This window comes from Pogonomyrmex barbatus, unplaced genomic scaffold (assembly GCF_055798465.1).
Source record: "Pogonomyrmex barbatus isolate J1 unplaced genomic scaffold, ASM5579846v1 scaffold6, whole genome shotgun sequence".
In the NCBI taxonomy this organism is placed as follows: Eukaryota; Metazoa; Arthropoda; class Insecta; order Hymenoptera; family Formicidae; genus Pogonomyrmex; species Pogonomyrmex barbatus.
The window spans coordinates 2064156-2088057 of NW_028297160.1; the positions used below are offsets into that span (position 1 = coordinate 2064156).

Genomic DNA, 23902 nt, shown 5'->3' on the forward strand with positions numbered 1-23902 from the left:
GATAGAATTATTCTACATGTAGAAATTAAATAAAATATATATTGCATGTAATAATTTATCAGTTTTGATATTATAATATGAATAAGAATGAATAAAAATGATTCTTGTTTTATTTACTTTTTGTCTATTGTATTTTTAGTATAATTAAAATATAATTAAAATTTAAGAAGAATTATTATTTTAAAAATATCCAATGTAGCTAATTTATTAGATTAAATTGAGTAGAAGACATTTCATAAAATAGAAAGGTGTCATTTTCTTAGCATGGAATTTAATATAATAAAAATTTAATATAATTTTGAGAACAAGAGATTCAAAATATATAATAATACAGTATTACAATATTACGAAATTCTACTGAGAAAAGCTATTAATTTGACTAAATTGTGTTTAATCGTAGTGATTTTTAATTTAAATATTTAAATTAGCATAATTACGTAAAATTAAGTTAAATACACGTGAATATTAACAAAATATTTTTAATTAACAGATATTTGCTTGATCACCACATATAAAGTTAAATGAAATGATATTTCTTCGAATCAACAATTTTTTTTTCTTAACATATGTATTTTATTATACGCTTATACGCTAGTTATATACTTTTGTATTGATATTTGATTGCGTTATATTGTTTGTGTACATAAATTTACATACATCATAAATTTAATGGATGTAACATGCAAAGGACTTAACGGATTTTAATGGATTTTTATGACTGCGAAAACAATAAATTGTGCTTGCGGATGAGCGCTAATTAATCAATGAGGCAAAAATTAATTATTGTGATGAGTGCGTAATATTCGCAAGCTATTTATTGATGGAATCTCAATAAAATTGTATACCTACGGATTTTTATTGCGCCGTGACTACTGTATGTTGCGATTAATCCAACTTTCACTACTTCATAAAAACGAAACTCCGCTTCCGGACAGATATTGCATGCTTGTCGACTATGCCACGCTTTCCTTTGTGTCACTAATATAGCGCAATTGTAAAGAAATTATTTATGCCTTTAACGTCATTTTATGTAGAAAGTAAATTTAAAAAATTTAAGAAATGTATGTAAGTATTTAATTTTTTGTGTATAATTGGTATAAAATAATTTTGGAAAAATAAAAAACAACAAATTATATTGAAAAGCTAAAAACCAAATAAATTACATAATTTACATGTTACTCAGTCTTAATATGCGCTTTTTAACTTTTTAATTATTAATATTTCATTTTATAAAGATAATTGATAATTGATTAATAAATTGATATAAAGATAATTGATTAATACAGATTAATCTATTTGCGTGTTTATCTTGAATATTTCTGGAAATAATATTCTATATATATATATATATATATACACATACATACATATATAGAGGAGACATTGTAAATGTCTCCTCTAAAAATAGACATTAGCATGATTTACGATGCTTACTTTAACGATCTTATTCGGAACAATTTCTAATTGCCAATTGTCTTTTATATACCCAACGAGTGGAGGTTGCCAATGTGGCAATAAACGCGAATGTCAGGCATTATCAAACAAAGGGTACCTAGTGACAATGACGAGACACGTTGCGATTAATCACCCGATTCATGCCTGCGGAAACATCCTGGGAACATTTTCCACGGAGAAACGTCGTTGTGTCGGCTTCGCGCGAACAATGCCCTCCTCGTGATGGTAATTCGCGGTCCCCATCGCTATTTTGCAATTTGCTTTCGCGCGACGCGAGTGACGTTACTCGCCTATGACACAATGAACATGCCGGCCTTACGTGAGATCGTATTACACTCTTGCACTTCTAATTAACAGTAGCACGAAAAGCGAAAGAGATAATAACAGGGAAATAAATGCACAAATACGCATTAACAGAGCGATAAAATTAAAATCTTACATAATTTTAAATAAAAATAATATAATGGAATATTTAAAATAAAATAAAATAATAATGGAATATTTATATGTATAATTTAATTTTTCAATGCTTTTTTATATTTAACGAAACATTGGTAAATATAAAGATAAAATTTATATTATTTTATGTAAGTTATATTTTTTAAATAAAAAAAATATAAAAATTTTGCTTATGTTTGTGTCAAATTACAAAATTGTAAAATTAATTTATAAAATTTTATTTTGATGAAAATTATTTTTGTTTAAATCCTCAATGTCTCATAATATTGAAACTTATCAATGCTTCAAGTGTTAAAAATTTTATATTTTGACGTTATATTTAAATGATTTAATAATATTATGTTTATGCGTTGCTCACTTTTGATATTTGAATTTTAGAAACTATCTAAATAAATTAATATCATATAAATGTACGTAATATCTTACAGTTTCAATTCCGTTATCTCAGAGGTGCGCAAACTGAATAATACGTGGAATTTAGATATATTTGTACTTATGTGTGATTTGTGTAAGAAATTTGATGTATTTCTCTAGCGCATCCGAAACAAACATACTCGCGCGACACAGTGCCCAACCACCAATAACAAACAAATTAGGAGACCGTAATGGGACGTCATTGTTCGGCAACGCAAGACAAGGCCGTAACTCGTTATTGGATAATTGGGCACTCGTATTCGCACTTCGTTATTCATGGTATCTACGCATGATGCTGATGCAAGGCTCATCGTGGCGTGACGGGTCTACGAAATGATTCAATCCGCTTAAAGGCAACAAAAGCACCGGACAAATAGTATGGTGATTTAAAAAAAATAGAACAGCCGAGACGTCGTTCGGAGCAAATCAGGCTAAACCATGCGCAACCTGATATGTTCTCGATATCGTGATATCAGTAATTATCTGATAACGCGATAGCATTTATCGTCACGATGAATATATCTTTGATTATAATTTAGCAACGAATAATTCGCATGAATGTTTAAGACCGCAATTCAAATCGCTTCGCGATTGGCTGCGAACACGTTATGAAATTATTATCTCTATAAAAGATTAATTATCTTTCAATAGCTCCAATTATTTGGATAACATTAAAATTTAATAGATATGATTTGGAAATCGCGTGGATTCCGCGTTTTATTTTTCTGCATACTTTAATGCACATATGAAATATCGCAAATATAAATATAAGCATATGATTTATATAAGTATATTTTTTATATAAGCGTATTTCAACTAATTAAAAAGTTAATTCCCAAATATGTACACTTTTTTTTATTTTGGCGCTTATTATCAATCTTATTATCTATAAGATTAGTAAAGTTAGCAAGACGTGGTATATTAATGTAATTGCTGATTTCTTAAATTGGGAATTTTATTTCATGGAAATGTTACTCGCGAAGCGAACTATTAGCAAGTGATTTTGTTCAATAAAAAGAAAAAAATTGCGATAGACTTTCGTAAGATTTAGAACATCTGTTTAAATGTGGTACTCGATTAAAAACTTTTGGAACAGTTAACGGGCCACTCGTAATTGCAATCGAGTGTTGTGGTTCGATTAACTTTAACGTGGATTTAGCAGTCGGAACAGAAACAGTACGCAACGGCAGTTGAGTAAATACGAAGGCGGTGGATGCGCTTCTTCGACGTTTCAGCCAATAAAGAGGATAATCATTACAACGTTTTAGAGAGTGACGTAATGTGTTTCCTTAGTGGCGTTGCCAAACGAACCGGAAAATAGCACGATTGTCGTTTCCTCGCCTGAAGTACGATCGATAGGAAACATTCGATGTTGCCTTCAATCGAAAAAAAATTCTTTCGATGTTTAATGAAAAAGTTTCATTGTCTTAAACTTAATAGATCTAAAGATGGAAATCCAATGAAAGGAAATAAAAAGTATTTCAAATGCATTAAAATGGGAGAGGGCGGGAGGGTAATTTTTATCTGTTTTAAGGAATTAAAAAAAAAATTTAAATATATTAATGAAACAAGAAAAATAATTGTGAGAAAAAAATGCAAAAAAAACATGTAAGAATATTTTTCATATATCTCAGAGAGACAAAAGTATTTATTATTTTTTTAACCAATTATATATCATCAAATGTTAAATTAAATATATTTTATAAGAATTAATATTATTTATTTTCAAGAATTTAATATTATTTATTTTCTATTAAAATTACTCGATTTGCTAATAAATGCAAATTGTCTTGCAAAAATTAATTAATGCCTTACAAATGCAATCAAGCTTATCCTTGAAATATCATTTGCATCACTATAGAGAAATCTATTAAGGAACATCTGTGTTCGATTTTTCCGGTTCGTATTACACTTACAGTTTCGAAGCGCGTCTGCGGATGAATCGATCAAACGTTTCCGCATAGCCATATTCATAAAATGCAGTGCACGCATAATCGCTCATTAATGCAAATTCGTCGCGACTGGGAGCACAAATGCCGGTGCACACGGCAAAACAATGGAGGCCGACCGTGAACGAGCAAATCGATATCCGGGTGTCATTCCGTCATCGGTTGACATTCATGTTGCATCACGTTGAATCCGATTGACAACACTTGCCGGCCACTCCCGCCGTTTGCTTTTATTTTATTGATGAAAAAATGATAGTGCACCATTATAACCCTAACGAGAATTTTACGTTGATCCCAAACACGACTGATCTCCCTCGATGTCAATCGGTATATGCTCTAATATTTAATAATGGAGTATCTATATTTAATGAATTTCTCGACGTACAAATATAGATTCGTTCAGATATGCATTTTTTTGTCTCCCGTTATTTGTTATTTTTTTTTTTTTTTTTTTTTTTTTTATAATATTGGATTACAAGAAAAATATTTTTTCCGAGATTTCTTGTAATTGGATTATGTGATGCATCCATTAAAATTAAAATTAACGATATATTGTATTCGTCGCGCGTTTATTCTTATTTTATTTCGCGTTTTACGATTTGTTTTGCAATTTTATACAATTTTTATACAATAAATTTTTTTAAATAGCTTTTTTATGATATTAAAATAACCAATAATTTTTTTTTAGATACGGCAAATTATCTCACTCCGTGAGATAATTATATTAAAATTTTATATACAAATACAATAATTGAAGTTTCAGAAAAATATTTGAGAAAAAAAAATATTTTTTTAAAACTTTTTTTAATATAAATCTTTATTTAAATAAAATTTAAAGAAAGATCTTATTAAATTATAATTTTTACATTACTACAATTTGTTACTAATAATCTTTTCTTTTTATTTGAAAAAATGTAACAATCAGAAATACATAGATAAGAATTAATTATGTAAATAATCAAATCAATATGTACTGGTATGCTAATGATATCTTGATAGCTGATTGGACAGAAGATGTGTTAAACTTTTATATAGGTTACACTTCGCTTTAACATGGATCACGCTTACAATCGAACGTTACGAAGCGTATAATTTTATATGATATTAAACACTGCTTTCTTTATTTGCTTTTCTCCATGAAAAGTTTTGTGTAATTCACTAATGAAAGATAAAATTTCGGAAAAATTAATTTTTAATAACGCAGAATGCAGTAGTTATAATATTTGTTTTTTATTATAAAAATTATTATTAAGAAATAAATAAACTTTAAAAGAAATAAACAATAAACTTCTAAATAATATTAAAAAGTAAAGATATATTTTTTTCAAATATATAAATAATCCATATTCTTTTATTGTGTAAATCGCTTTTTATTTGAAATGGAATAAATTGATTTGAATTTTAATTTAAATTTGTATTATAAGTTATCTTATACAATATTTTAAATAAATTATTTATTCATGTAATGTGACATGTACAAAACTTGATTGAATATCGACTACATATATATTATTATTAATAGTAATAAGTAATACTAATCTCTGTCAGATTAATTTTAATCTTGATTTAATTTATTTCTTTTAATTTTAAAAATTAGCAAAAAGAGTAAATTAAACCGAAATTAAAATTAATTTTTAGTTTTTAATTTTTAATAGAAGCTCATTTAGCTGTATATAAATTTTTTGACGAAAGTGAACATAATCACTGAAGCATCAAATGTGCATCTAGTAAATTTGGCAATTAAAATAGTGTCCAATAGTGTGTTTTAATTGCAATTAATTAAACAATAAACAAGAATAATATTTTTCGTTAGTTATGTTACTTGTATTTTTCTGTTTATTATATCATATTACTTATTACTTGTGCCAATGTAACTTTTATATAATTTCTTTCAGTATTGCGGTTCAAATTATTGCACTGTAACAAAACGGTTATAATGGAAGAAACTCTCTCTGTGCACTTTGATACATCCTAATGTCTTTATCTTACGCCACATTCCCCGCAAATATTAATTGCAAAGAACCGTTAGCACCGTTCTGGTCCGAACTGGTTTTCCTTCGCCCTAGCGCCCACTTCGCGAAACGCGAGGACATCGCGACGGACGTTAGAGTTAGTGGAGCGTACAGCCGTGTGCACCGTATCCGGCGAAATATCATGGAACACGAAGAGCCGCGGCCAACTACGGCCAACAATGAAACACCAAAGGGGGGAACAGGTGGTCACGCTCCGTTGACTCGCCATCCGTACTTGAGACCGATGGTCTTTTCTCAGAGACGCCCGGTCAAGCACCCCCCAGCGCGGGAATGTAAATTTACCTGTGAGGGGAGACAGCATAAACATCCAATACGGTTTCTTTGCGAAGAAACTGCGGGAGAATCAAGTAAATTAGAGGCGGAACAAATTGCAATCTCTGCGTCGTATTAAAGAGGGAGGGGAAGAGGAATCATTGCGGTACATAATTGTGCACTTAATTGCAGCTAACTGAATGATGAATAAATGTAAATTTCTCTCTTTTGTTATTAAAATTGAATTTTAGTGCAACATTATTGTTGTATTATTTGTATTAATGTATCTCCTGCGAATTTGCTAAGCTGAAATTAGTATATTTTGCTGAAACAGGATTAACATATTTTTATATTGCTTCTCTTGCATGCACGACAAATGCATTGCGAGTTTGAAACTTTCTAATAAAAGCTACGTCCTTTATTTAAAGTCAGCACAAAGTGCAGCACAAAGCAACTTTGTCGCGCGTAAAAGTTGAATGAAATTTAATGCTTTCAGAAGTTAACATTAAATATCGTTAAAAGTGAAACTTTTTATTGTCGAAATGAGCTTTTTACGCAGCTCCGTGCTTTTCAATTTCCTCATACTTTTAAGAAATTTGTAACTTTTGAAATTTTACTGTCTTTACAACGTTCGCATGAACTTTATTGCGTTTTTACGCAGAAAGATTATTATCCGTTTATAAGAATGTTGCAGCGAGGTAACGAGAACACACTCGAGGTCGCAATTACCTACCGCGAAATTTTCTTTGTTGAAAAATGCAAAATGCAAAGGGCTGCTTTTAAGCAAAAGAAACGGATGAGAGATGTTAGAACTTACGTAAACCCGCCCGTCAAACCTCGCGGCAACAGATTTTAGATTTAACTTTCGCAAAACTGTATAACGTAACCCACTTTTTCTACCGCTTCTACTTTTTCAGATCGCGCGTTATTTACGATCGATACTCACCGCGCTGTTCGAAAAATGAACGAGAAAGTACGCGACAAATGTACGCGAGAAGTGCAGCAAAATTTACACGCTCGAGTTACGCGAGCTCCTTCGTGCAACAATGAGTCCTTAACTATCCGCGAGTCGCCGATAGTTCTATTAGCATGTAAATGAAGGAAGTTGAGTAACGCGAATTCACAGTGCAACCGGCTTATGTATGCACTTGCAGACGCGTTGCATCTGCGAGGAAGGAGCACGGGAGGGGTGGGGGGGCGGGGGGGAGGGAGGGCGAGAGGGTTCATGTGCTAGAAATGTGTTTCACTTTTCCGTCAGCTATGACGATGAATCAACGCGGTGTTACTCGTGGCGCTTCACGTTCTCGCTTTAGTAAACTGCTTTTCGTACCGCATCGCTCCCATGCAGTTGGGAGAAAGTGCAGCGTTTTCCTTCACCGCTCTCCTCCACCGCTGGAAATTTCTACGTCTAAGCCCCCGAAGGGCAACCTTTACGTCGTAATTAAACTCTTAGTAATCGCCGTGTGTTGTAGCGTCACGATTTTTTATATTCGTCTTATTTTTCTAATAAACTTTTCTATTAGTTAACAAATTAATATTGAAATTACGAAAATTTTGATGGAAATCATAAAAATTATAAGAATCTAACAACAACTTTGAGATTCTTTTGCCACTTCACACGAACACAAGGTTGTTTGAGCAGGATATAATTAAAAAAAAAATCTGAAATCTGAAAGTAAATTTTGTGATTATCTCTAACAAATTTATTCGCTTAATAAAAAGGTAATGTTGCAATAATACAAGGATATGGTTTCTCCGACAAGAGGCGATTTCTTCGACGCGGAGGATATCCGCTGTCGTGACTCAGAGCTCGGCACAACGCATCGGCGCTTAAAAAATTATACTAAACTTTCTACTATCTCTCGATACGTTTCACATCCCAGAGAGATGAACGGGGCGCAGTGGCCCAATTCGCAGTGAAAAAAGGCTTTTCACGACGGAGCGCAGAAAAGCGATCCAATCAACGGAAACAAAGGGAACAAGATTGGTGCTGGAAAATGCCTTCCTTTATGTATCTCGCTTTTCGTGCAATGACTACCATTGAATCGTCGTCAAATGGAAACGCGTACCGTTGCTTTGCATGGCTGCGACAGGTTAATCCTGCACGGCGTAAGCCGAAACAATAACAGCATACGTCGTGACGCAAGGAATGGCAGAGAGAAGTGCAAGCGATTCTAATATATCATTTAGAGATGAAAAAGTTCTTGTAATTTTAGTGATATTAATTATTAGAAAATAGTTAACTGATGTTATACTATTAGCTTTTTTATTATTGTGCGCGCATTATTTCTTCATTTTTATGATCTTTTTCACACTTTCTTCTTTTATCGTCTAAACGTTTTTTTACAGCAAAACATAGTAAAATATTCGCTTCTATTATTATTGTTCTTTTAAATTAACAGCTATAAGATTAATATATACATATCTATTTATGTGCGTGTGCATGCACGTGTGTGTGAGACATATTTAATACTCATTTTCAACAATATTGATACTCAAGAATTGTATTGAATTGCAATCATGTAAATTGTCCTAAAAATGTGCGAATATATTCATTAAATTTGGAAAAAAACCATTAACATTAGTTTCATTAGTCTTTGTGCACGCAAAATGTAAATAAGGCACATCTACCGATATGCAAATGGCAGCGATGTAACACGGACCGTGAAGCATTCGGTTACAATAACCGGATATCATTCGATGTCCGATATTTGGCTTATATGGGTCACGATAGACACAAACAGCGGGATACAAAGTACCATACAAACATTCAGAATCGATGGCATTCAAATCTCTTTCCCTGTTTGCCCGCGCACAAAGAGATCGTGAACTATAAACGATGAGCGAACGGAAACTGTTGCACGACGAGACTAGATTTCATCCCCGAGGCAACTTAACTTGTACTAATCTAATTGACAAGCCTTGAGGTCGACCTCCTTTGGTACCACTGCCTGAATGATCCCCGCGAGCGACATCATAGACATTATACAATAATATACGAATTCTATATACACGCGCTCCATTCGCATGACTAAGAGTGCACCCGTGTACTTTGATGTCTCTCGTAACCGATGACGTGATCCTTTCACATGCTAATTAATTGAGAAGAGATGTTCCTGAATTCTCCATTCATCTCCTGCCTCTGGCGTTGAATTTATTCCTGTGCACCGTGCGAAATATCGTTATCTCGGTTGTTTTAAGATATAAGCACAAAGTGGAATATTTTATGTATCTCGTCTTGCGAATAAGGAGAAGACATATTTTTCTATACTTTTCCATCAAAGAACATCTTTTCCTTTGCGAGCGGAATAAGACGGCATCCTTTGCTAATTCTCCGGGAGATTTCAATCTCTTTTGCGTTCTTTTACAGAGCCTTATTTCTTACAGCCTCAAGGCAGTACGCCTGCTGATATATGATTTAACTTCATCCTGGTGATAATCATCACAAAAATGTATAAACAGTTTTATCTCTTTATACAAATACTTTTGTTTTCTTGAAATTAAATTTATCTTAACTTTAAGCTAAGTTTTTATCAAATTTTTGAAATTGAATTACATTTTTAATTTTATTAAGATAAAATCTTATTCAATAAAAATAAGTCAACATTAAATCATCAGCATTTCTATAATCGGCAGTTCTTTTTTTTCTACTTTTTATAAATGTTTTATTTTTTTCATTTATTACTTTTCATTTAGACTATGTTATAATAAATAATAATAATATAATGATATATAATTTCAAAATATAATGTAATTTGAAATAGAATTACATGAAATAAATTTATAATATCAATATGTAATAGATTTTTTATTATATATCATATTATATATTATAAATAAATAATTCGAGAGATCTTGTTTTAATATAAAATAACGAGAATTCAAAATACATATAATAACTTAAAATATGATTTTTACGCCAGATATATGACTTTATAATAAGTATTTAATAATTATTAATCAGTATAAATAATTATTAATCATGTAATTTACTATTAACTATTAAATTTCATATGCGATATAGACAACTATAACTAAAAGAATTGTTAATAAATTTATTCACTAATATTTGTCATTGAAAAAAATTCCCGATCTAGATCAGTCAAATAGAAAAGGAGTTTTTAATTTGCAAAAGAAAATATATTAAAAAAATCATATAATGATACTCGCCATGTTTAGATCATTATTTTTGGAAATGTCAAGAAGAGGCGGTGGAAGAAATTCTATGCTCGTAACAACATTTCTTACCTTTCAAAAAGCATAGAACTAGATATCATGAAAGGGCCCTAAAAAATTAATAAAGGTAATTCTCTATGATAAAGATTGTTTCAATTTCTTGTCAGTGGATCAAGCATTCTTGTTATGATTCAAACATTCTTATTATGGACCAAATATCTTCTGGCTAATATCAATAAGAAGAAAAATGATAAAATTATCGTTCAGACAACGATTGCATTGTCTGAATGATAGTTTTATCATTTTTTATTTTGATAGTTTTATTATTCTTTCTACATTCTCGGAAGCGAAGAATATAGAAAGAGAAATGAGTTTACGCTTTTTACAAATATTAATTTGTAGTAAAATTTTAAAATTCACTTAACGAATAATTAATGTAATATAAAAATTACAAAATTAAGTACAGAGTAAACGGTATAGAATTCGCAAATTCAAACGTCTATAATCGATAGACGTCTATAATTTCAAATTTTTGAATTATTTATTTTATCGACTTGTGATACTGTTATATCACAAAATTGTATACTTTGTTCAAATTCCAAATTTTGTTAGTATATAGTTTATATATAATTAGCTCATCATCATATTTATTTTTACATTTTTAATAATTTTTATATCACATAGAAATATTAAGAATGAACGTAAATTTTAGATAACAACTTTTCAGATTTATTAATAAATCTAATAAAAGCGAAAACAAATTTTGAAATAATAAAAACTGATTTATGAAATGCATTAATTTATAATTTTGTGTTATTATTACGTATACTTTTGTGTTATTATTACGTTGTGTTATTATTATGTGTTATATTACGTTCTATTAATTTCATGTAACATGTAAATGTTATTAATATCACAAATATTTAATACACTTAATGTATGAAAATGGACGTTTAATACATTCGATATATAAAAAAAACATTGTTGCAGAATAATATAAAACAAATAAATTTGAAATTATAATTATTATTTTTAATAAATTATTAATGATCCCATTTATTAATAATTAATAAATGAATATAAATAATAGTTTTCAGCTACTTGAATTGATTTCACACGTATCTATTATTCTACATTCTCACACAATCTCAAAATGGTAACAAAAAATTTTATTTAAAAATTAAAGGAAAATTTAAAATATGTATACAAAACATCATTGAAAAAACAATTATTGCAAAACAATGATTTGTTATTTTTATTCTTTATTTTTTATTTTATTTTTTATATATGTATAGAAGATTTTTTTATATATAGAAGATTTTTATATAGAAAAAAAATTAGTCTTAAATCAAATCGAATATTCTTATATATAAACAAGAATATTATAATTTTCTTAAAAAATTTTAGTCTTGATTGAATTTGTATTGATGCAAGTATATCACTTTTGCTCAACTCACGATTAAAGATCTCTTATATGAAGGTTATAATACTCTTACTTATTACTCTTATTTATTTAGAATATTTATACTTGCATTAATATGAATTCAATCAAATAAAGACTAAAATTTTTCTAAGAAGATAATAATAGTCTTGCTTATATGAGAATATCTGTCTCGATTAAGGCTAATTTTTTCCGTACTTAACTAATATGGACGATATATTTATACATTTTGACAAATAATCTTGCATATCTTTATGTTTTCAAACTTTTATTTATGTGAAATAACGATCACTTATTACAATTATTAAATAATATTTAGGTAAAATATTTAATAATATATTAAAATATTAGTAAAATATTAGTATCTTTTTACACTTCTCAACATTTCGCAATAGTGTCTTGAGGAATAAAGCGACAATACAAGTATCGATTTAATGCGTTATAAAATAAACTTGATTTCAAATATTCTATTTACGTATTGAATTTGATCATGAGTTATGGTATGATGTTATGGCAGATAAAAATCCAACGTTTATTATTACAACGTATATTTATTTAAAGATTTAGTATTTTGATTGAAACTGATATTTTACATAAATTGATTTTTCGCTATAGCTTTTTGTCAAATGTTCATATACTAGAAGGAATAAAATTGAATAATTTTTCGTGATTTCTTTTCTTACAAATTATGAAGATAAGATGTAGCGATTAATTATAGTTATGTAGCGATTAATTATAGTTATACATACAACACTTATTGTCAAAATACGAAAATGTTTGCGCGAATGCACAATAATCTCGATCTTAATCTAACGCTTTATTATATTTTTTATTACATTAACAATTCATCGTTGTTATGAAATATTTTATAGTATTATAAAGTAAATTTGCTTGATGTAACTGTGATACGAATAGATTCTCCAATCACACGCCGTTAATTCCGTGAGCACCGCGGTAGATAGACCTCATTACGATACCGGATTTACATTATATCTTCACCCGTGCAGTGGAATTACGACTTCCGATTGTCGGCGCCGCTTTATGAAGCGTCGCTTATGCGATCCTTCGACATAGTACCATGAACTTATCTACGGGATTTAATAGATACTTTGGACACGCTCTCTTGGGAGCCGAACTAATAAGGAAAACGCAGTAGCAGAGCTTAGTACGACATGTCCTGAAATAAGGACGATAAAGGAGAGCACGATTCTACGAGGCTAACAGAGGAAGCTGTCGTTATATTTATTCGAGTAATTTTGATAGTTGAACTGAAGCTAAAAAGGAATTTTTATGTCACTTTTTTCATAATTTTAAATTAACGTAAAATTTTAAATTTTATAATTGTTGCAGAATATAATAGATAAAGAAAATGGAGATTATTACATTGAAGATTCCTCCCAAACTTTTCAAATATTTGAATTTTATCTAATAAATTCAAAGAGAGCTTTAAATGTTTGAGTTTCAAATTTGTTTTTGATATTTAACTTGTTGATTTGGTTGGTTATATGATATGGAAATTATAAATAATACCAAGGTTGCATCTAAAATAAAACAGACTTTTACGTGATACGAGTTCTGATGAGGCATGAGCGATACGTCACGATCGATTAAAGAATTGATATTTCGATTTAGCTGGGATAGCTTTTAAACACATTGGCAATAGATAATTGTACTTTCTACGATTACTTTCTACAATTAAAGTTACAGGCGTTTAGAGTGAACGATATCCGCACGCTACCGGCAGACGTATTCGTGCGGCAAACGAGGCGTTTAATAGCGGAATGTATCAACCTACATATTATGGAAATAGAATAATTGCGATCGAACATTAGCACGACTTCGTTTCATTTACACTATCGAATTGAAAGTTTGCAGTATAAAAATTAATTAATTAATTTAACTAATTAATATAATGTATGTGGAATTATATTGTTTTTCCTTTTACTAAATTAAATTTGGATGGTACTAAATTGTTTTAACACATATTTCGGTAAACAAGAAGAAACTTGCTCACAAATCTATCACCTCCGATCATCCTTGACCGACTGTACTATATTTTGGAACAACGTTCCTAACGCAAGATGAAAACTTTTAATAAAGCTCCCGCGCTGCATTGCGGACTGGAGTTTTATGTTATACTCCCTAAGGTGAACAGGCTCATAAACGAGGCTACTCTCACAATGTTGAAAATTGTGCCTGGGCGACGTAACGAGTTGTATCCGTTCCTCTTGATCGATTTTTCTTAAATTCCAATCGACGAGCGTACTACTATTAATGTAAAATATTTACATACGACCTTTCTTTACAATTTTTCTTCGCGCTTATTGTAAAAAAATATTAAAAAACATTTCATATTTTTATATTTTAATAAAACTAATATTTTTTTTTGTAAATATAAAATAACTATGTGCCATGGCTAATTTCTATTTATCTGCAAGTTTTATTTGTTTATTGCAACAAACAGTTTTATAAAAAAAATATTCTGCTTTCAGATCGAGCGGGGAGACCTAACAAGTCAGAAATGACGCGAAGAAAAACGTTCATCTTCATATTGGGAGTAGGTATAGGTGAGTTTTATATAGCTGAGAGAGAAAATGCCCTTGAATTTCTTTCTTTATATTTCACAGTTTTTTGTAATTTATGAAAAATATAAAATGAATGTTGAGACACGTTGCTTCGGATTATTCCGAAAAGAAAAGAGAAACGATGCTCTAAGCGGATTATGCGCATAATTTCTATTTCGTGCCATATCAATGCGCTCACCGTGGCATTGCCGACGAAGAGAATGGGCTAGCATCTCTTGTCTGCATCCTGTTGCATTGTGAACTCGTGATGTAAAGCCTGCCAATCGAGGTGACTGCACCAAGTACTGTTAGGTCTACTGCAACTCACCCGCCTGCAAGTTAACTGTAACTCGTAACTTATCAATAAAATTTTCCATCAGCACGAACATCATCTTTTTGCTGTGAATGTGGACGACGTGTTTTCCAATTTAAATTTGCTCTTTTGAATATAAAGTAAATAAAATTCCATAATACATATATAGTTAAAACTGTTTAAGGTAAATGGATTACAAATCACATAACCGGATCTCGTATAATATAATATATATATATATATATATATATATATATATATATATTAGAAATTCCATATAAATATCTCAATTTGCATATAAAAAGTATTTGCATTTATTTTTCAAAGAATTCTGAGTTAGTCTGACAATAATAGTATTCTCGCGACTTTAATTAATTAGCTAGAATGTCCGTAAGATAAGTGCGTCTAAGCCGGTGATGCAATGGGTAATAACGTGAGCAATTATTTTAATGACGTTTTCAACGTGTGGAGAAAGATGGTATAAGTATTTCCCAACTACAGAGAAAAAAAACTTAAACAATATCCCATGTTTTTTAATATGATATGCATATGATTGCAATAAAAGAAAAAAATTGCACACATGTCATTTTACAGACATTAAAATTAATTTTTTGAAGATGCATTTAGATGCATTGTTGACTAAAACGTTATGTGATTAGAGAATAATATGGAAATTCTCAGTAATTATGTTAAAGAAGTCGCGCGTGTAAATTAACGAGTTAAGAAGCATCTATTATTAAAAGATTTATGACTGAATATGAGTAAATCCCTAGCTTGTTTGAATTATCTTCTTGCGAAAAATAAAAAATATTGAAATATATAAGAAATATTAATAAATAATTACATATATAAGACACATTAATAAATAATAATTGTATAATAATTTTGAGCTACATTAAAATTTAATTATTCCAAATGATAGTATTAAATAACATTTAATGGATGAAATGTCTCTTTTATCAATACCGATATACTTCTATTGTATAGATATCTTATTATACATATATTTTATATTACGCAATAGCTATTTCTAGAGATACTGCATACAGGATTTACATAAAGAGATATCATTAACATGATAATCTGTTGACAAGATAATACTTAAATGTGTACATAGGCACGCATATTCTATATCTGTATTTGTATATAGAATCCTCATTCCAATTATATTCTGAAATAGACTTCAAGAATAAATTATTTCAAATAAAATCCGCATTAAGCTTTTTAATTTTCATTTGAATTTCTGTACGATAGAATTCACGAATGCGACCAAACATTTAATTTTTTTTATCATATTTGTTTCAGAATAATAAAATTTAAAATTCAAAATATATTTCAAATACTATAAGAAAACGTTAATTTAAGCGATGGATGAAAACATATATGTAAATGAGGATTTTTTTTTTTTTTCTTTCTAAAATAAGCAAGTTCAAGGAATCGATACTCCGCCATAAAATCTTCAGCATCCGCCGCAAATGCATCGGACGGAGACGTAAACTGCGGCGGTAGAAATCAGGTGGAAAATTCTCTGGCTGCGAATCTGCACGCCAATAAAATAAATATTTATCTCGGCTTCAGCGCTCACAGAGAGGACTAGTCGTTCCGTATCGACATAAATCAGCAAAACACGGGGACAGCCCCCCTCGAAGCCCCTGCATAATTCCGAGGTCTGCTTAATATTCAAACACACGCTCTCGCTGCACTCGCGGCCGCGCCGAGCGCTTTCAATTTGCAGAAACGCAAACTGTATCGTAGAATCTCGTGAATAGTTCCGAAGGAACCCGCCGATAATTCCATGGACAACCGGTTTTTCAATCCATTAAACGCCTCGTCTACGCACACCACATTTTTATTGCATCGCGCACTTTGCACTGAAAAGTCGTTGTCGTTGTCGATGAACGAACGGGACTTCTGTTTTCGTGCGTCAAACGAATATATTTACTGGCGAATTATTATCATAATTCACCATTTTATTGTCAAACGTGTGACTAGAGATTACATGGAGTGAAGATAATTGACATATACTACATTTGAGAGCCAATTCACTGCTAAAAATTACTCATTGCACAATTTTCAACGAGTGTTTTTGAAAGAATAAATTGCGAATACGCGCATACCATGATTTTTTCTCCCTCTCCCTTAGAATAAGATATTTTAATTATGTTACATAATTATTATTGTCATCTCTTATTACACAATCATGAATCTTTGATAATGAATTTGAAATCATAAACAGCGGAAATAATAAAAAGGACTGTTCAAATAATTAATCGTTTAATTAATTTTCTTAAAGTTCTTTTCTCTAAAAAGCGAGCATTATAAATTTTTATATAAATTTTTAAATCTTATATATTAATTATCTTTAAAGAAATAATTGTCACTGATAAACATATTATGAAATGATCTACAATTCTCATGTCGTATAATTTTGATTTCTGTTTTGTAATAAATCATACAAAAAATATTTTTAATTTGTGTAACCATCATTTCGATATGTTTACAATTCGTTAGTTGCAAAGGATGGATTTTTCCGCAACGTTGAAAATACCGAACTATCATTTCTATCTATTTCTATTTTTTTATTTATATCTTTTTTTTGTATATGATAAAATTTTGAAATTTTCTAATTTTTTGTCAATTATTACTATCTTTATTTTAATAAAATATTAAAATTAGAAAAATTCGGTGTGTGATATTAGAAAAAAATGTAAAAAAAATTGAACCGATCATACAAAAAAATGTCTATTTATTTGTACTTTAGTGTTAAATGCAAAGTCTGATAATCGATAAATATCCACTCATCGTACCTTAATAAATAGGAACAATATGATACGTTCGGATGTGTCACATCGCTAACCTGTTGGCTCGAGTTACATTGCACAAATGATAACAAAATTACAGCGAATGAAAACAAATAGCGTGCCATATATGCAAAAAAACGAATGCCAAACGACATGTTTCTTTATTTTCGTTTTATGAAATTGTTTATTCTATAAAATATTTAATCTATTAAAGTGAATCAGATTAAAAACAAAGTCTAAACGATCATTTAAGATGAATGACTACAACGATGTTTTCTTTTTGCTGACAACAAATAAAATATATTCACTCATGTAAATTCGAACTTGTTTGTTGCGATACTGTTCATATTCATCGAAGCAAGTTTTTTCATATTTCTTGCTTGATCTAGAATCGATTGTAAAAAGTTATGATTTTAATAATAAATTAATTTAATAATAAATTAAAATAATAAATTTAATAATTAATTAATTATTACTTTTAATAATAAATTAATAAATTAAAGAATTAAATTAAATGATTGATATAAACATAATGATGTAATTTAATCGTGTTTTTTTTATTAAAATTACACAATTTTATTTCTCTTGGAATATAAAAATATTTAAAAAAGGAAATAATAATTTAATTTTATGGTTGAAAGGAAAATAAACTTTTTTTGCTATAGATTTAACAGAATTAATAATTTTAATGATTTATTAGAATTTTTATTAAATTACAAATATTACAAGTATCACAAGTTACTATATAATTGCATGTCAGTTATAATTTGTTATTAATCAACTTATTAATATCAGCAAATGTTTGTGGATATGAGCTGTATGAGGCACATAAGAAACTCTATATATATATATATATATATATAAAAGATAATATTAGCTGAGCAGTAAAGTTCAATATTACTCGAACTGAGAAAATCAATAACAGATGTGACAGTAAACCTGCATGTACATTGTGATAAATTCCCTTATGGATATCACTGATAATTCAAAAATATTATGAGATAAAATTAATATTAATATTAATTTTCTCAATGTTTCATATTAAATTTTTCGATCCTATTTAATTTTCTGAGCATAATATTAAAACATTATAGTTATAATATATATTTGAAATAGAAAATGATCATTGTACCTTTAAAAGGAAAAATAAACATTGATATAAAGTTACAGGATTAAACTTCGTCATTTCAGGTACTTTGTTGCTACTCTTCGACAATGCGATCGCAGAAGTTACGGAAGCATCCGTTGTATCGGAAAATTCGGAGTCTCAAAAAGCATCGACTCTCCAAGGATCCGCGATTCTAACAAGAACCTCTTCAATCCATCAAAATCGGTCATTCGCAGAAAAGGATGGGAAAAATATCGAACTGACAAATCAGAAGACTCATGACAGGGAAGATAGATCACACGATAGTATCACCGACAGCGCAAGTCGAGTCGGAGAAAAAGACGACGTACCAACTCACGTGGAAAAATCGGACGATGAATCCGAAAGTTTATCGTCGGATGGAAACAGGAAGTCGCGGCATGGAGAAATTGCTGCTGAAAGCTCTGGGAAAAGCACCAGCACAAAAGTTGTCTCCGAAGATCTTCTCAGACACTTCAGGAAGAACGAGTTGACTATAGCGACCGCGAAACCAGCTTTCAATGATTCGAAGCAAGATGATAAGAACTTAGAAAGTGCCAGGGTTCAGGAATCTTCCAACCGTGAGGAAATATCCAATATGACCAAAACTATGCCCCCAAAGGAAAATAATGTTAACGAAAAGTTAATCGCGAATGTTATGGAAAGCTCGGAGTCTAAAGACGTGGAGAAGGAGTCTTCCGTTAAAGAAGAAAAGAAAGACGCAACTGCGAACAAACAAGTGATATCGATCGTTAAGTCTGTTGAAGAGTTTTCCCCGACATCCGAGGATGCTATTAAATTTGAAGAAAAGAAAGAAAAAATTATAAAGCTCGATAAGGAAGCTCTTTTGAAGATCGAGCCGAACAAAGATAAAAATACAATTTTGACTGACTTTAAAGAGGAGATAAAAGCTCGTACAGTGGAGCCTCATGATCGAGAACCAATTACAGTGCGCGGTGAAAATTTCCCAGGATATAAAAAAAATGCCAACGATTTAGGAACGACGGCATCAGAAGCGCTCGATTTAGAGAACATCGATGAGAAAGGATACGAAGGAACCATTTCGTTAATTAATGACACGTATGTGAACTACAATCGTTTTTATAAGACTACGACGGAGAAAGATTTCAAAGCCAGTCCGGGGGATCATTCGACTGGCGTGAATGAACCACATGGGGATCCAAAAGAAGAAGTAGAGATCGTTAAGAACGTGACTCACTTACCGATATTAAAAATGGTGACTATTACAAACGATACCGCAAAGAACGATTCTCACATCAATGAACTGAGCAATCAGGATGAAACTGTTTATGATAAGAAGAAAGAAGCAGTTGACGCAAAAGATGAAAATTTTCGCGAGAAAAGCGTAGACTCCTCAATTTCTAACACAACTAAGAGTACAGATAATATAGAAGAATGGAAATCGGTAGGGGAACCTGAGAGCCAGGTGAAGTTGCCCGAAGTAACAACTCAAACCGTACGATTTGAAGAGCTTAACTCATCTATTCCTAGTCCAGTTCCACAAGGTAGAACTATCGGATTTTCCGGAGTTAACAAGTTTCCGAATATTGAAATGAAATCTACAATGTCTACAGGAACTGATGGAGAATTACTGGTCACTCAGAGCTTGCGAAATAGCACGGAAAAGATGGATCAAAGACCTTATCCATATCTAAAATCTAGGGAGCCATTCCAAGTAACAACGGTAGCTAGCTTGAAATTAAAAAACGAAGACGGTGATGTTACTTCCGCTTACGAGAATACAATTGGACGAGGAGAATCCGAAAAGAAGCTCGTTATCACTGAACCTTCTGTCGTGATCGAGAATAGCATTCAACAGCATAAGTCGAGCAAGACAAATGTAAATGAGTCTACGAATTTGACGACGAAAAACCTTCCTTTTTTGCCAGTGACAACGATTCCGGTAGTCTCGACCGGTGTAGTAACAACGAACGAAACATTTCCGGAAGGATTTATTAATGGCAGCGCGAAGGCCACGGAAATGAAACGCTCGAAATCGAACGAGAATGACACGCCAGGTGCGAAAGAGGAGGAGAAAGTGATTGTAAGTAGAGACGAAGGCTATGACGTGACTGGAAATGGAATAACGGAAGTGAGCCTGACTCCGGATGGCAAGGAAGTGAAATCACATTCCGTCGAAGCGATGGAATCGTCAACGTCGCGTTCCGTGGAAACGAATACACCTAAGACGGTATCTCTGAATACGGATGTTCAAATGGAACCGGAAGAAGCTATGATGATTCGTTCAACTTTTGCCGTTACCGAGTCCACGAGCATGATTCCTTTAGGCAAGAACGCGACGACAGAAGCGAACAGATCCAGAACTTCGACGACATCGGTAGCAGACGCCTACACAATCGCCCCGATGGTTCTCGAGAATTCCACAGAATCGGCATCGAAAATGAACGTCACTCTGCAGCCTGTTTTGAGTGTTAATCAAACCACTGAATCTCTCTCTGCCACTTTAAATCCCGACGAATCCTCGATCCCAACAACTACGTCTATCGAATTCGAGTTCGTCAGTCTCACGGAGGCAACGTCTTCGGGAAATAACGCGACCGAGAGGAACACTGAAGGACGAACCTTCGAAGAACAAACGATGTCTTCGAGAATCACGACAATTCAAGAGACATCCGCAACGAACAATTCAACGGAGGACGCGATCACCACGACGAAGTCGCAGGAATCGACTGAACTTCCGGTGACAACCGAAAACGGAACTCCAACGACGAAAGTATCGGATGTGTACCATGCGGATAACGAAACAACTACAAGTCCATCAGTTATCCAGACTACTTCTGAGAGCCAAAATAATCACACGGAGTTTACGAGGAACGAAGTTACTATAAGCGTTATCGATTCCACCAGTGCCGCAGGAGTCTCCGGCATCACCGAAGATCCTTCAGAGTCTAAGGATTCAAGTTTTGACACGAACATTACCGAAACGTCTGCCCCAGGCGCAACAGAACTTCCGCCGAGTACGGGTGTCAGGACAACGCAGCCTACAACGAACGTAACAAAAGGCCCTTCGGCTACAAGTACTTTAGAGCCGAGAGTACTCTGGAGTACGGCGGGTTTTACGGAATCATCCGAGGAAGAGATAACGGAAAGTATTCAGACCTTGTCACCGGAGGAGGTCACTTTGTTAGTTAAAATAGTCATCGAGGGCACTTTACACGAGGTCTGTTCTCGATTGCAAGACTTGAGGAAAGCGCTTGCGGATGTCCTCAGGGATGGACTGGACAAGTGAGTAATTTGCAAAATTCTTCATTATTTTAAGTGACATTTTTGTCAAAGCTAGAATTGCGAATATATCAAATATCATATATATATATATATATATATATATATATATATATATATATATATTTAAAATTAATTTTTACTATTCATTATATTATTTTATGGAAAATTTATATTATATAAGAATTTTTTTATATAGTTAAATATTTTCGCGGTTAACAATGTGTGTGTGTGTGTGTGTGTGTGTGTGTGTGTGTGTGTGTGTGTGTGTTTGTGTGTGTGTGTGTATTATTATATATTAATAATACATACATCATAAATCTATATCTAATAAGTTTTTAGATAATCCAATAAAATTGTTCTTTTTGTGTAGATATAGAAAGAATGAATAAATAAATTATATGTGTATTAATCTTATAAAATAGTAATTATAAATTAATGTTTTCAAAATTGCTCTCTCTCTCTCTCTCTCTCTCTCTTTCTCTCTCTCTCTCTCTCTCTCTCTCTCTCTCTCTTCTTCTTTTTTTGAGAAATACAATTTTTTCCATACCCGAAAATATATTTTACTGAAAATCTAAAAATTTAGATAGATATAAATCTGCAAATAATTTTGTTGGACCATTGAGATTATTATGTAGGATTTGAGCATGATAATAATACTACAAAAATTTTTAATCTTCTAGTAATTAATTTAAACGTCCTAATTATTTTGATTTAATAAAATTATTTTTAGATTTGTATCTGATCAAATTTTTAGGTATTTCCAAGCAAAAACTATTTTTCTTGTATAGAAAATATAGGTATTTATATATTAATATAAGAAAATATCATTCTTCTCTTAATATAAAGGACATATTGCATTTTGTATCAATTTCATTAAAAATTTACGGATGAGCTATTTAATTAAAAATATACTCGTCATATATTATTACATATACGAAATATTTAATTTTGCAGGCAAGTATTGCCGAGCCAAATTATGATCCATCAAAATCCTTGTGGCGAATTGAATTCGTCACCGACACCCGCAGAGGTTCCTCTAACTTCGATTCTGGTTTACGTTGTCGACGAGAATGGCAGGTTCGACGTTGCCATGACGAAGATTCTACCAAGTTTATACAAGGTGTCTCCCAACTTCCCAGTGAGAGTAAGTTGAAAACGACGGAGAAGGTCGAGTGCGGATTAGAACGTTGCGGCTGGGATATGTCGAACACCAGCAAAAGTCCATTATAACTCTTGCTTCGACATATGTCTCCTTAAAATTTAACTTCCCCGATTATCAACTTTGAAGATCTTTCTTTCACTGGGGAGTAACGCTCAGTTATCGTTTAAGACGTTTCTACGAAGTACTCCTTCTCTGTTAGCTACAATTGATCGATATGCCATATTAAAATAATTGAAATTATATTCAATGACAGTAATACCGAAAGAACATTTTTATTAAATTTCCTCAGGTCATTCATTCTTTTCAGATACACAAGTTCCTTTTGATGCCGGAAACGGATTCCGGAAATGCAATAGCGGTTGTCGTGGTTTCCTCCGTGGCCTTTATTTGCCTGGTTCTACTAGCTGGCCTTCTGGTAAGTTTTATATATTATAATGATTTTACAATCAGCAATTCCAAATAAAGATATTAATATTGGTACCATTTAATA

At 31.4% G+C, this 23902-nt stretch overlaps 1 protein-coding gene across 2 annotated transcripts in view; it reads left to right on the top strand.

Annotated features, from left to right (window-relative positions):
- LOC105427902 (uncharacterized) overlaps positions 1 to 23902 on the top strand; it is a 54355-nt gene that overhangs the window by 18881 nt on the left and 11572 nt on the right. The window contains exons 2-5 of one of the 2 annotated variants that reach the window (XM_089082313.1): positions 14672 to 14746; positions 19049 to 22250; positions 23205 to 23394; positions 23702 to 23827. In XM_089082313.1, coding sequence (XP_088938439.1) covers positions 14701 to 14746; positions 19049 to 22250; positions 23205 to 23394; positions 23702 to 23827 — 3564 coding nt within the window. In that variant the 5' untranslated portion in view covers positions 14672 to 14700. The remainder of the gene's footprint in view (positions 1 to 14671; positions 14747 to 19048; positions 22251 to 23204; positions 23395 to 23701; positions 23828 to 23902) is intronic. The other variant, XM_011639893.3, reaches the window with a different exon arrangement.